General features: G+C 51.6%; 1 protein-coding gene across 2 annotated transcripts in view; it reads left to right on the top strand.

Annotated features, from left to right (window-relative positions):
• Positions 1–2,719: 2,719 nt before the first annotated feature.
• The window catches only part of LOC127566491 (tubulin alpha-3 chain-like), a 29,830-nt gene continuing 17,200 nt past the window's right edge, over positions 2,720–15,349 (top strand). The window contains exons 1-4 of one of the 2 annotated variants that reach the window (XM_052008922.1): positions 2,720–2,740; positions 2,939–3,161; positions 4,153–4,301; positions 6,638–7,318. In XM_052008922.1, the coding sequence (XP_051864882.1) occupies positions 2,720–2,740; positions 2,939–3,161; positions 4,153–4,301; positions 6,638–7,318 (1,074 nt within the window). Of the gene's footprint in view, positions 2,741–2,938; positions 3,162–4,152; positions 4,302–6,637; positions 7,319–12,032; positions 12,330–15,349 lie in introns of those variants that run through there. The other variant, XM_052008923.1, reaches the window with a different exon arrangement.

A 15,349-nucleotide genomic window follows, 5' to 3' on the forward strand; every position in this document is an offset into this window, starting at 1 on the left:
TAAGGTGTTGCAGTTACTACCTCACTACCTCAATGCACTCTGTACTAACTCAATGTAACTGCACTGTGTAATGAATTGACCTGTACGATCGGTATGCAAGACAAGTTTTTCACTGGACCTCCGTACAAGTGACAATAATAAACCAATACCAGTACCAGAAAAAGTGCAGTGCAGGCAGACAAATAAAGTGCAAGGGCCACGACGAGGTCGATTGAGAGATCAAGCGTTCATCTTCAGTGCATGAGAGGCCCATTCAACAGTCTGATAACAGGGGGGACAGAGGCTGTCCTTGAGCCTAGTGGTACATGTTTTCAGGCTTTTGTATCATCTGCCCGATCGGGAGGTGGGGCGGGGAGAACGACCGGAGGTGGGAGGGGTCTTTGATTATGTTGGCTGCTTTACCTAACTCCCAGTCTGTAGGACAGGGTTGGTTCCAATTCTGGAGTTCAACAATGATTTGGATTGGTCTTTAAAGTTAAAGCAAAATATTGAAGACTGCGCCCAAGTCTGGGGGAGTAAGCCTTTCAGAGATCGATGGATCTAATGGCTTTCTTTCCCATGCTGTAACGTTTGATTCTGATGGGATAGGATGGATCCCCGGATTGCTAGGTGCTCAAGGTGCAGCCGGTACATGGAGAGGGGGTTATCTCACAACAGGTTTCATGCCTTTTGCTCGAAAGGACAGGTTGCCTTGAGAAAGGTTAGACAGGCTAGGCTTCTAACCATTGGAGCTTAGAAGCATGAGGGGTGACTTCTTTGAACAGGCAATGTGCCTTTTACATCTAGAGCAGCCAATGGTCCCTCATAAGGTCAGGTCTGATCTAACTGCAGCCTCAACCCTGCATCTTTGCACCAAAACAAACATGAACCCGTGGGCTCACGTCAGGGTGGGTGTGAAGATGATGTGCGAGAGTCGAGAAATAAGGAGGTCACCACTTGGGAATTAGTTGCCCATGGAATACAGAGGGGAGGCAATTATTTTCCTCTTGAATCTCTCAAACTCTTCCTCAAGGAATATTTTTAAGGCAGATTTTTAATAAATTCAAGCAGTGAAAGACTTCTAAGGGTGTGGAGGGCGCAGTTTCCAGGTTACAAGGAGATCTTCTGAAACGACAGGACGGGCTCGAGGGGCCGAATGGCCGGCTCCCGCTGCCCGAGGCGGGCGTTTGTATGTAAGCAGCCAATCAGCAGCCGGCGTCTCCCGGCAACCGGGGGGGGCGGCGTCCAGCTGGGCCAATCAGCGTGCGGGCGGGGAGGGCGGGGCTTGGGGCGGGTATAAAATGCGGGGCTGCGGGGCGGGCGGCAGAGTGAGGGAGTCGCTCGGTGCGAGAGGAGGGGGGGGCAGGCATGGTGAGGTACCGGCGGCCGGGCCCCCTCCCCGAGCAGCGCCGTGGCTGCATTGGGCGCCTGACAATGAGGGAGGGAGGAGGAACGGTGGGAGGAGCCGGGCTGTTGGGCGCCCCGAGGGTGCGGGCGGGGTCGGGCACCTGTTTATGTTCGAAGCCCGGCGGCGGCGGTGGGTGGGGTAGGGGAAGTGCGCAGGCGCGGCGCTGCCCCCCTCCTCATCCCCCCGCCGCCTGCTTCAGTGCGCAGGCGCGCCCATTCCCGCGCTCCCAGCCGCGTGAGCGGGCGGTTGCGGCACGTGACCAGATTCAAACGTCAACGGGCGGGGGGGTGAGGGTCCTGGGGGGGAGGGGGCGTGGGGGGGAGGCTGGGCGGGGAGGGAGGGTCCTGGGGGTGTAGGGGGAGGGTCCTGGGGGGAGGGGGCGTGGAGGGGAGGGGGCGTGGGGGGGGAGGCTGGGCGGCGAGAGCCCTGGGGGGGACGGGGCGTGGGGGGAGGGAGGGTCCTGGGGGGTGGGTCCTGGGGGGGAGGGTCATGGGAGGGAGGGAGGGTCCCGGGGGTGTAGGGGGAGGGTCCTGGGGGGGAGGCTGCGGGGGAGGGGAGGGTCGTGGGGGTGAAGGGGGCTGGGGGAATGGGGTGTGGAGGGGGTGTTGCGGGGGGAAGGCTGGGAGGGGATGGAGTGAGTCCGGGGGGCGGGGAGGGAGTGGGTCCGAGAGGGTTAGCAGGGGGGACGGGGTCTGAGGAGGATGGCGGGGGGGAGGGGGTCTGAGGGAGTGGGTCCGAGAGGGATGCGGGGGGGAGGGGGTCTGAGGGAGTGGGTCCGAGGGGGCTGACAGGGGGAGGGGTCTGAAGGAGGTGGGTGTCCGAGGGCAGTGGCAGGTGACGGGGTCTGAAGGAGGTGGGGAGGGTGTCTTGGAAGGAAGGAGTTCGTGGGGTGCACCTGCCTGACTGGGGAGGGGAGGACTGGGACTGTTTATTTGGAGCAGAGGTGACCTTGTGGAGGTTTATAAAATCACGAGGGGCGTAGATAAGGTGGACGGTTACAGTCAGAGGGCACAGGTGAGAGGGGAAAGATTTAAAGTGTTCCTGAGGGGCAGGTGTGTGGAATGAGCTGCCAGAGGAAGTGGTGGAGGTGGGTACAATTACGTTTGAAAGGCAGGTACATAAATAGAAAGGTTTGGATGGATATGGGCCAAACAGGGGTAGCTCAGGTAGACAACTAGACCAGCATGGACTCATTGGGCCGAAGGGCCTTTTTCTCTGCTGCATAACTCTGTGACTCTGACACCAGTCGGGATGCAGAGTATTATTCAAATGCTGTTAGATCGGGAAATGCCGATGTACAAAGCGATCTGGGTGACTAGATACTGAAAGCAGATGAATCAAGTAGTTAAGAAAGCAATGGCATCTCGGCCTTTATTGCCACAGGAACAAGGTTGTCTTACTGTGGTTATCCAGGGCCTTGTTGAGCCCAGACCTGGCGTTGTGTGCAGTTTTGTCTCCTTGCCTAAGAAAAGGTACAGTTGGTGTGGAACGAAGGTTCACCGTTGCCCTGCTGCTGGTGTGAATAATGACCTGTTCTTTTCCCCCCTCCAGCGCGAGTGCATCTCAATCCACATCGGCCAGGCTGGTGTCCAGATCGGCAACGCTTGCTGGGAGCTCTACTGCCTGGAGCACGGGATCCAGCCGGATGGACAGATGCCCAGCGACAAGACCATCGGAGGGGGCGACGACTCCTTCAACACCTTCTTCAGCGAGACCGGGGCGGGCAAGCACATCCCTCGGGCTGTCTTCATGGATCTGGAGCCCACCGTGATCGGTAAGGGTTTTCTCTGCCTTTGGTAGTTGCACAGTTACATTCTTCTATATTTTGTTATTCAGTGGGTGGTGTAATGATTCCACTTTAAGTAAATAAAATACATAGAACAGTACAGCACAGGAACAGGCACTTCAGCCCACAATACCTGTGCTGAACACGATGCTGGGTTAAATCTCTTCTGCCTGTACGTGATCCATTCCCCTCCATTCCCTGCATATTCACGTATCTATCTCAGAGCCACCATTGTATCTGCTTCCCCCCGGCAGCCCATTCCAGGCACCTCCCACTCTCTGTGTGGAAGAAAAGCCTCTTCTGCACCCTCTCCAAAGCCTCCACAACCTTCCTGTAATGGGGCGACCAGAACTGCACACAATGCTCCAAGTACAGCCTAACCAAGGCTTTACACAGCTGCAACATGTTGATTCTTACACTCAACGCCTTGACCAATAAAGGCAAGCATGCCATATGCTGCCTTTACCACTGTAAGCAATTAGGAAAGCCACCTGAAGATAGAACAGCACAGTACAGCTCCTCCGGCCCACGACGTTGTGCCAAGCTTTTAACGTACTCTAAGGTCAATCTAACCATTCCCTCCCACATAACCCCCATTTTGCTATCATCTATCTGTCTATCTAAGAGTCTCAAATGTCCCTAATGAATCTGCCTCCACCAGCACCCCTGGCAGTGTGTTCCACGCACCCACCACTTTGTGTTTTTAAAAAAAAACAACAAACTTGCCTCTTCTCCCATCTGCCTCGCGTGTTTACTCATTCTCTCCCCAAGGGATCAGTTTAATTTTACATCATGCTCAGCACAGACATTGTGGGCCAAGGGGCCTGTGCTCTAACACACCATTGTGCCATATAACTCCCAGTTGTGCATAAGTCTAGAATGGACAGGTGTGGCTGTGGGAGACTTGTATCAAAAGTGTCTGAAATGATTTGTTAGTTTTTAAAAATTCTGGTTCTTTCCCCCCCCCCCCCCACCACAGACGAGGTCCGGACCGGCACCTACCGGCAGCTCTTCCATCCCGAGCAGCTCATCACGGGCAAGGAGGATGCGGCCAATAACTACGCGCGGGGCCACTGCTCCATCGGCAAGGAGATCGTGGACCTGGTGCTGGATCGCATCCGGAAGCTGGTGGGTCGTGTCGCTGCTGTGAGCCTGCAGTGTTGCCCCGTAACCGTCTCTTGAAGCTGAATACAGTTTCTCCTTATTTAAACCTGCCCTCCTCTTAAGGGAGCCCCACCGTGTCCACTTCTCCGTGACTGGGTGCCACAGCAGTTGGCGCGGTTTCCTCGCAGCCCCACCGTCACCAGCACACGCACATTCTGACCACGACCACGTTGGTTGCCGCCACATTAAGGTCCTCCCCAGATCCCAAAGGTTAATTGGCTACTCAGGGCAATCAAAATTTCGAGTGGGGGTGGGCATATGATGTTGCAAGGCTCCGGGAAATGCGTCTTGGCTGGGAACGCTGCAGTCTTTGGGACTCTGTCAAATTCCACAATTTCAGATGACTTCCTTTTTCTGTTTGTCACAGCTGATTTGCCTTTTTAAAAACCTGTGCTGACTTTAATTTATTAACCCACAGGTTTCCAAGTGACAATTTATTCTGCTCCAGGTTACTGTCTAATCGTTGCCAGACTAGTTTCTGTGCATCTTTTCTGCTTTGAATATCACTTTAGGCCTCCGTTCTTCACCCACGAAGATATCCGAGGAGGATCGCGAGACTGGGGTCAAAACCCACACAATTTCTGCCTGTACATTCCTCATTGACTCGCTGGAACTTGTGTCTGTCACACCCTCTTCCTGTCAAGGAGATCTTCTTGATTCGTTCTGTGCCCTGTTCTTCAAGTATCCTTTCAACTAGATATGTTGATCCAGATAAATTACTGGGCCAAAATTGTAGATCGGCTGCTAGTGAAACAGTGGAGTTATGGACAGTGAAGAAAGTTGCGAAAGGATACAGCGGGGTATACATCAGTTGCAGATGTGGGTGGAGAAATGGCAGATCGAGTTTAACCCAGGCAAGTGTGAAGTGTTGCACTTTGGGAGGTCAAATGGAAGGGGAAAGTATACACTAAATGGCAGGAATCTTAGAACCACTGATGTACAGAGGGATGTTGGGGTCCACGTCCATAGCTTCCTGAAAGGTAAATCGGGTGGTAGAGAAGGCGTACGGCATGCTCGCATTGATTGGTCGGGCCATTGAGTATAAGAGTCAGAAAGTTGTGTTGCAGCTGTATAAAACTTTGGTTAGGCCACATTTGGAGTATTGTGTGCAGTTCTGGTCACTGTATTAAGATAAGATATCTTTATTAGTCACATGTACATCGAAACAGTGAAATGCACCTTTTGTGTACAATGTTCTGGGGGCAGCCCGCAAGTGTCGCCACGCTTCCGGTGCCAACATAGCACGCCCGCGACTTCCTAACCCGTACATCTTTGGAATGTGGGAGGAAACGGGAGCACCCAGAGGAAACCCACGCAGACACAGCGAGAACATACAAACTCCTTACAGACAGCGGCTGGAATTGAACCCGGGTCGCCAGCGCTGTAAAGCATTACGCTAACCGCTACACTACGTAGAGGCTTTGCCTGGATTAGAGGGTATGAGTTGCAACGAGAGGTTGGACAGACCTTGGGTTGTTTTCTCTGGGGCGCCAGAGGCCGAGGGGAGACCTGATAGAAGTTTACAAAATTATGACAGGCAGAGATGGGGTAGACAGTCATTTTTCCAGGGCAAAAATGTCAAGTACGAGAGGGTATTATGAGGTGAAAGGAGATGTGCGGGGCAAGTTTTATTTTACACACAGAGTGGTGGGTGCCTGGAACGTGCTGCCAGGGGTGGTGTTGGAAGCAGATACAACAGTGGAGTTTAAGAGTCTTTTAAGACAGACACATGAACATGGAGGGATATGGACCATGTGCAGGCAGAAGGAGTAAGTATAACTTGGCATCGTGGTTGGGATAGGAATCGTGAGGTGAAGGGCCTGTTCCTGTGCTGAACTGTTCTGTATTTACAAAATACCCCAGCATTCCCATTTTGTTCGTCTCACCTCAAACACTCTGTCCACTGATTTCCACGTTCAGACCTGAATTCTTTTGCTTTCACACCAACCATTTATAAATCAATTCACTGTTTTTATTGGAACCTTTCAGACCTGAATTCTTTTGCTTTCACACCAACCATTTATAAATCAATTCACTGTTTTTATTGGAACCTTTTCAACTTGTCTCTGAAGTGGAGGCAGGGATACAAAGTTGGTATACAAGCCTATATGTCACCTACAACCTTGGGTATGCCCTTTAACAATCACTTAAGAGGGAATTGGATTGTGTTTGAGATGTTCACCCAGGACAACAGTATCTGAGGAAGCAATCCTGCCCTGCAGATAGGGGCTGGGAGGTGGAGGCAGTTTCTGCTAGTTACAGTGTTCAAGTCAGTGATTTGTACTTCCTCTCCCCCTCAGGCGGACCTGTGCACGGGACTGCAGGGGTTCCTCATCTTCCACAGCTTCGGGGGCGGCACAGGCTCGGGCTTCACCTCCCTCCTCATGGAGAGGCTCTCCGTCGACTACGGCAAGAAATCCAAGCTAGAGTTCGCGGTGTACCCGGCGCCGCAGATCTCCACCGCCGTGGTCGAGCCCTACAACTCGGTGCTCGTCACCCACTGCACCCTGGAGCACTCCGACTGCGCCTTCATGTTTGACAACGAGGCTGTTTACGACATCTGCCGGCGGAACCTGGACATCGAGCGCCCCACCTACACCAACCTCAACCGCCTCCTTGGGCAAATGGTATCATCCATCACCGCCTCGCTGCGCTTCGACGGCGCCCTCAATGTGGACCTCCTCGAGTTCCAAACCAACCTGGTGCCATACCCCCGCATTCACTTCCCGCTGTTGTGCTACGCGCCCCTGATCTCGGCGGAGAAGGCATACCACGAGCAACTGTCGGTGGCCGAGATCACCAACTCCTGCTTCGAGCCGGCCAACCAAACCGTGAAGTGTGACCCCCGCCAGGGCAAGTACATGGCGTGCTGCATGCTGTACCGCGGGGACGTGGTGCCCAAGGATGTCAACGCGGCCATCGCCACCATCAAGACCAAGCGCTCAATCCAATTTGTTGATTGGTGCCCGACTGGGTTCAAGGTGAGCGAATCCTCGAATCGTTAAGGCATGCGGTGTCCAGCAAATTCGTGTTGGATCTATGTAGCGCAATGCCCTGCTACCTACGAAGTTGTTTTCCCTCAGTCCCTTCCGAGGCTCTTTGGAAGTCCCGATTGATACTGTTTCCACCATCACAGCAGAGAGTTCCAGATCATATCTACTCTGAAGCAAAAACAAACTGCTGAAAGATCTGAGTGGGTCAATCAGCATCCGTGGAGGCAGCGTCTTGACCCGAAATTTGGCCATCCCTTTTCCTTCACAGATGCCGCCTCACCCGCTGAGTTCTTCTGCGGGTTCCGGCATCTGCAGTCTCTCTTGTGTCTCCATACCCTAATCCCTGCATTGTTTCCTCAATCCCCTAGGTTCCCTTTGTACCTCCTACTTTATCTGTGTTCACAGATCCTTGCACAACCCACTAAATGGAAATCAGCTTACACTACCTAAACCTTGTACACCTCTGAAATCTCCACCCAATCTTTGTTGCCGCAGGCAGAACAGCCCAGCTTCTGCAGTCTAACCTTGTAAATGAAATCCCTCGCCCCTAGAACCACCGTAGCAGATCTTTTTGGCATCCTGTGTAGAATCTTGACACCCTTCCTAAAATTGGGCATGATACCCCAGTATCAAAGGCAAAGCTGAGTTTATTGTCACATGCACGTACACGGACGCACAGGTGCATTGCAACACTCACTTGCAGCAGTGTCACAGGCACATAGCATCAGATACGCAACATTCACAAGAAAAACATAAATTATACACAATTTTTACAAGAAAAACACAGAACTTAAAAAAAGTCTATTGTAGTGCAAAGTGGTCCCAGTGTTGCTGTACTGAGGTAGTGATTAGAGTTGTGCAGGTTGGTTCAACCGAATGGTTGAAGGGAAGTTGCTGTTCCTGAACCTGGTGGTGTGGGACTTCCGGCTTCTGTACCTCCCGCCCCATCGTAGCTGGCATGGCCTGGATGGCTGGGATCTTTGATGAAAGATGTTGCCTTGAGGGATGATGGGGAGGGATGTGCCTGTGATGTATTGGGCAGAGTCCACTACTGTCTGCAGCTTCTTGTGTTCTTGCGCGTTTGAATTGCCGTACCAGACCGTGATGCAGTCAGTCAGGATACTTTCAACAGTACACCTGTTTGTGAGAGTGCTCGGTGATAAGCTGAACCTTCGAAGAAAGTAAATACTCTTCTGATTTAACCTGTGTCTTGTGAAGATTCGCCGTATCCTCCCAGCCTTTGTACTCTCTGCCACTATTAGAAAACCTACAGCACTATACAAGCCCTTCGGCCCACGAGGTTGTGCCGAACATGTCCCCACCTTAGAAATTACTGGGCTTACCCATAGCCCTCTATTTTTCTCAGCTCTATGTGCCTATCCGACAGTCTCTTAAAAGACCCTATCGTATCCGCCTCCACCACCACCGTTGCCAGCAGCCATTCCCCGCACTCACCACTCTCTGAGTAAAAAAAACTTACCCCTGACATCTCCTCTGTACCTACTCCCCAGCACCTTAAACCTGTGTCCTCTTGTGGCAACCAGTTCAGCCCTGGGGGGGGGGGAAAGCCTCTGACTATCCACCCGATCAATACCTCTTACTTATAAAACCTTTCACTTTACCAATCACTCCTTCACCCTTGCATGCCAAGACGTAGGTTTCTCTGTTGCTACACACCTTTTGGAGCTGTACCACATTGTCTCTTTCTGTGAAAAGTCACATTTTGGTGTGAAATTTCATTAGCGCTTTCTGCCAATTACTACTCTTCCTTGCTCCAAGGTGTGGACTGGGTACCAAACCCCGACAGATTTATCACCATCCTGCACCAACGGAAATGGGAAAATGCAAGGCTTCCTCTCCATGGGTCACTCACTGAGCACTATCCAGACTAACTTCCACCTTAATACGCGCTGAAAGCGGAGACCTTGGGGTACAAGGACATCATTCCCAGAAAGTGGCAACACAGGGTGGTGAAGAAGGCACTTACCTTCCTCAGCCGTGACACTGAGCTGGAACGTCATGTTACAGTTGTACGGAAGCTCGGTTAGGCGGCACGGAGCACTGTGTGCAGTTGTGGCCACCCAGCTATAGGATGGATTTGAATCAAGCTGGACAAGAGACAGAAGATTCACAATGATATTGCCTGGACTGGATGGTTTGAGTTATAAGGAGAGACTGGGGCAGTTTCCCCTGGAGTGGAGGAGGCTGAGGGGTGACCTTATTGAGGTCTGTTAACATTGAGGGGCGTGGATAAGGTGGATGGTCTTTTATTTCCAGGGCAGAGGAGTCTGAAAGCAGAGGCCAGTGGTTTAGGGTGAGAGGGGAAATATTTAAAGCAGACCTGAGGTGCAAGCTTTTCACACACAAGTTGGTGGAAAGAGCTGCAGCGGTGGAGGCAGGTACAGTTATATAGTTTGTGGAAAATAACACTTGGACAGGTTCATGGATAGGAAAGGTTCGGAGGGATGTGGGCCAAATGCAGGCAAATGGGACTGGCTTAGATGGGCATCTTGGTCGGCACGGATGAGTTGGGCTGAAGGGCCTGCTTCCGTGCTGTATCGCTCTGAATCTAAACAGAAAGCATGCTTGATTTATTTCATCACACCTTCCCACGTCCACATTTGGCCTGGAAACTATCTGCGAATGAACTGTACCTTTTCGCTCCTCCTCCACGGAGCTGATGGGTGCACTTGTTACAATTCGACAAAAACATAAACTATTAAAAGCAGAGGCAGCATGAATGCTTTTAATTTGAGAACACGATTATGACTGCACATTCTCAACCAGTTCTCCTGGTAGCAAGAGCTGTTTGAGAGTCCTGTCAATGATTGCCCCGGGTAGTATTGAGGAATGGTATAAAAGTCCAAACATCCTGAAGATGACAGCTCGGGTGGATAGGATGGTTAAGAAAACACATGGGAAGTGAGCTGTCATTAGCTGGGCATAACATTTAAGAGCAGGAAATTTATGGTCCAGCTTTATAAACCACTGGTGAAGCCAGCCTGCAATATTGTGTGCCGCCTTGGTCGCCACAGCATAGAGAGGATGTGATCCCTCTGGAGAGGCTGTAGAGGATGTTGCCTGGGATGGAGTGTCTCAATTCTGAGGAGAGACTGGGTAGATGGTGTTTGTTTCCCTCTGAGCAGAGGAGGCTGGGGTGGGGGGGGCGGACGGTGAGGGGTGGGGCTGCTGATAGAGGTGTACAAAATGATGAGGGGCAGAGATGGGGTAGACAGTAGTAAACTTAAACCTCTGGTTATAGTTAATGGTGCTGTGGATAAAGGTAAGGAGGTTTGGAGGGGATCTGAGGAGGATTTATCCCACCCCCCGAGGGTAATTGGAATCTGAAATGCACTGCCCGAGGGGGCGGTGGAGGCAGAGACCCGCACAGAATTTATGCAGTATCTGGATAAGCGTTTGAGTCACCAAGGCAGAGAAGGCTACGGATCGTAAGCTGGTAAATGGGATTAATATAGACGGACACTTGATGGTCAGCATAGATGCTGTGGGCCGAAGAACCTGTTTCTGTGCTGTATGACACTGTGACCTTGTGAGTAGACGAATGGTGTGATAATTGGCCAGAGAAGATTTGACATGTTTTTTGTGTGGACCTGGCACATCTGCATCCTCAATGTCGGCGAGGTGTGGGAGATCGGCTTTCTACTGCTCCTGAGGCACAGTGTCTAAAGCTGGAATCCTTGTCCTAGGTGGTCTAACTGAGGGACCGTGGCAGCCCTGATACAACATCTGGCGATGGATACGAAGCGCAGGGCACTGGTGAACGGTCACTTTTTGGGTTAGAGCAACAAAGGTCACCTCCCATTGACTTTGCCTTTTTGCACTAAACTAGTTGGTCTTGGGATATGGGCCATAAAACTGTTGGAAACTGATAGAGCATGAGGAGGGTGAAATGGTCAAGCATGTGACGGAGAAAGGTATTGGTTTATTATTGTCACTTGTATTGAGGTACAGTGAAAAACTTGTCTTGCACACCGATCGTACAGGTCAATTCGTTACACAGTGCAGTTACATTGGATTAGTGCATTGAGGTAGTACAGGGTAGAAACAACAACAGTACAGAATAAAGTGTCACAGCTACAGAGAAAGTGCAATAAGGTGCAAGGTCACAACAAGGTAGATCGTGAGGTCAGAGTCCATCTTATCCTATAAAGGAACCGGTCAATAGTCTTATCACCGTGGGGTAGAAGCCGACCTTGAGCCTGGTGGTACGTGCCCTCACTCCTGTATCTTCTGCCTGATGGAAGAGGGGAGAAGAGAGAGTGACCCGGGTGGGTGGGGGTCTTTGATTATGCCGGCTGCTTCACCAAAGCAGCGAGAGGTAAAGACAAGAGTCCAAGGAGGGGAGGCTGGTGTCCGTGACGCGCTGGGCTGTGTCCACAACTCTCTGCAGTTTCTTGCAGTCCCGGGCAGAGCAGTTGCCGTACCAAGCCGGGATGCATCCGGATGGGATGCTTTCTATGCTGAAGGCAGAGAAGTGTCAATGTGGTGCACTTTGAGGGTAAAAAAAAACCTCTCATTCCCCACCTGATGGATTTGTGGGGTCACCTTCACACAAGGGATTGCTACAGTTCTTGAACGCAATTCCGGCTGGACTTTGCCAGCAATCTCCATGGGCCCTCAAAGGATTTTGAGAAAGACCACTCAGTCCATTTTTTTATGGTGCTGGTTCTTCTGCCTGCAGGTTGGCATCAACTACCAGCCCCCGACCGTGGTGCCCGGCGGCGACCTGGCCAAGGTGCAGCGCGCCCTCTGCATGCTGAGCAACACCACGGCCATCTCCATGGCCTGGACCCGGCTGAACCTCAAGTTCGACAAGATGTACGCCAAGCGGGCCTTCGTCCACTGGTACGTGGGAGAGGGGCTGGAGGAAGGCGAGTTCCAGGACGCCCGGGAGGACCTGGCGTCGCTGGAGAAGGACTACGAAGAGGTAGCCATTGATTCTTCTGATCTCGACAGAAAAGTAGAGGAGGAAGAATAAGGTTTTGTTAATGTAGGATGCAAAAAATAATTTTATTTAAATTATAATGTCTATCTTTTATTTATAAAAATAAATATTTTGATTTTTTTAATGGGTTGTATGAATTGCTGTAAAGCTGGAATAGTATGTGTAAAGCCAAGATACCAAGCAGCTACCAGAGAAAGCCCATGCTGCAGTAATGATTCTCTCTGTCCTTCCCTGGGATATACACAGTTAAAGCACAAAGTCTGCACATTCTTGACATTCAGTAGTAAGCCGGAAAGAGTGCAAAGGAGATTCACAAGGATGTTGCCGGGACTTGAGGGCCTGAGTTATAAGGAGAGGTTGGACAGGCTGGGACTTTACTCCTTGGAGCAGAGGAGAATGGGGTGGGGGGTGCGCAAACGTATAGAAGTGTATAAAATCATGAGGGGCATAGACACGGTGAATGCACACAGTCTTTTTCCCAGGGTTGGGAAATCAAGAACTAGAGGGCACAGGTTTAAGGTGAGAGGGGAGAGACTGAACGGGAAACCTGAGGGGCAACTTGATCCACGCAGAGGATGGTCCGCGTATGGAACGAGCTGCCAGAGGAAATGGTAGAGGCAGGTACAATAACAACATTGACAAGGTACTTGGACAGTTGCACGAATAGTAGAGGGCTAGAGGGATATGGGCCACACATGGGCAAATGGGACTGTCTCAAATGGGCACCTTAGTTGGCATGGACCGGGTGGGCTGAAGGGCCTGTACGACACCGTGACTGCTATCCCGACAGCCTGCTCCTTCTATTTACAGATCTGAGCAGTGACTCTGAACCGATACCACAGGTTGGATTCTGGCTTGCGTTTCGTGAGCTGATCCAGTCCATCCACCCGGCTGTGGGGGTGAATTGGATCCACACTGGCTGTTGTCTGACTGCAACCTCCCACTGGGACGCAACAAGAAATGGTCAAAGCTGTTGAAGCTTGTGTACCCTCTGATTCCTGTTCAACTGTTGGGTTTGGGGGGGGGGGGGGTCACAGGAACACGGTATGTGTCCTAAGAGTCTCCACAATTGTTATATTTTCCCCAGCAAACAGGATTCAGAACCTGGTAATTGGTTTCTCATTGTCACATGTCCCGAAGTACAGGGAAAAACTTTGTTTTGCATGCCATCCATACAGATCATTTCATCACATCAGTACAAAGGAAAAGCAATAACAGTACAGAATAAAGTGTTACAGTTACAGAGAAAGTGCAGGCAGGCAGACAATAAGGTGCAAGGTCATAACGAGGTAGATTGTGAAGTCAAGAGTCTATCTTGTACTAGGGGAGCATTCAGTCATCTTACAACAGCGGGATAGAAGCTGTCTGTGAACCTGGTGGTATGTGCTTTCAGGCTTTTGTATCTTCTGCCCGATGGGGGGAGGGGGGGGGGAAGAAGACAGAATGTCCGGGATCGGTGGGTCTTGTGAGAAAAGGTTCTTTCGGGTCTCAGAGGCAGAGGGCTTCGGACACAGTCTTTGTATTTTAAAAAAGGAATTTATTTACAAAGACAAATGCGGGAATAGAATGAACAGGAGCAGATGCACACACACACACACACACACACACACACACACACACACACACACACACACACACACACACACACAGAGTAGCGGAACGTGAGGGTAGTCGCAACAGGGGTGAAGTGCGCACACACACAGTGAACTAGTTACAAATGATCAGGGAAAACGCAATACAGTGCCTGAACCCCCTGAACTTGGACAAGCATCGGCTCTTAGGTCCCCAACTAATCACCCTTAAGTAGTGCACAGCTGACCTCCACATCCCTTGGGGAAACAAAGAGAGAGAGAACCAGGAACATGGGGCACTCTTTATAGTGCTGGGAGTCTGGGGGGTGGTCCAACCCAGGTAATTCAAGAGGTCCAATGGCCCGGTGCCAACAAGGACAAAGGTGCTTAAACTAGCCAATTGTTCAGGTGTGTACTGAGGGGCAGGGATGGAGCCAAATCTTGATTGACAGTGGTGTCGCTTCCAACCCAATGAGCAATGCTATCATCCGACCAGAGCGGTCAGTGTTGTCACTGTCACATGACAGCCATGTCCTTTCACAATTCATGCCACCCCTCGGAAGTTACACCAGCAGTCAATCGTTTCATGGAGATAACTATTTCTAAATCTACAATTATATGTCTGTATACACAGTACTAGTGAAGGGCAGACCTGCTCTTAATAATCTGACAAGCGCAGCACAAGATACAGATAGCTACTACAATTAGAACGAGGGTGGTGGCCTAGTGGCTGACAGTTGCCCACCATCCCCCAGAGACCCAAACGGCCACCAGTTTCCCCATGAGCTGTTGTGCTGGAGGAGCTGGTCCTTTGCTTTTTGAATTTTGGCCACCGAGTCTCCAATGTGAGCAGCCAGGTTGGTGAGGTCGCTGGACTCATCGGGGATAAAGGTACAGCACTCCTTTCTGACAACTGGACAGGTTCCACCGTCTCCAGCGAGTAGGTAGTCCAGGGCCACCCGATTCTGAAGAGCTACCAGCCTTCCGGCAGCCAGCTCCGCTGCCGTCTTCGGCAGGGCATACTTGGTACATCGCAGTGACATCTTTGTTTCGTCTGCCATTGTCTGGAACACGCTGGTCATCCGGATGACTTCTCGGGACAGTCGGGCCGTGCCGTACGTGGGAAAGGCAATCATCCAGAACCTCTCCGCCTTCATGATGGCTCTTTTGTCCCTGTGGCCACTGTATGCCGGGTGCTCCCCGAGGTCATCGAGCGCATGAATATAGGGAACCACAAACGCTGGAAAACAGCAACCGTACCTGCTCGTGGGGAGCCACGGTGCCCGCAGACCCAGTAGGTGCCATTCAAGGTCCAGGGAGCCCCCAGCTTAGCAGTGCCGCCGGCGGTGGTCACTGAGGCCCCTGGGTACCGGTTGCTCTCACAGTCACTATGGCCGACCGAAAAGATGGAACTGTGGTCGTTTTGGAGTCTGCACCAGCATTCTCTCGGCTTACTCAGTGGTTGCAAGATGACTCGGGTTG

The sequence above is a fragment of the Pristis pectinata genome, chromosome 42 (genome assembly GCF_009764475.1).
Source record: "Pristis pectinata isolate sPriPec2 chromosome 42, sPriPec2.1.pri, whole genome shotgun sequence".
Lineage (NCBI taxonomy): Eukaryota > Metazoa > Chordata > Chondrichthyes > Rhinopristiformes > Pristidae > Pristis > Pristis pectinata.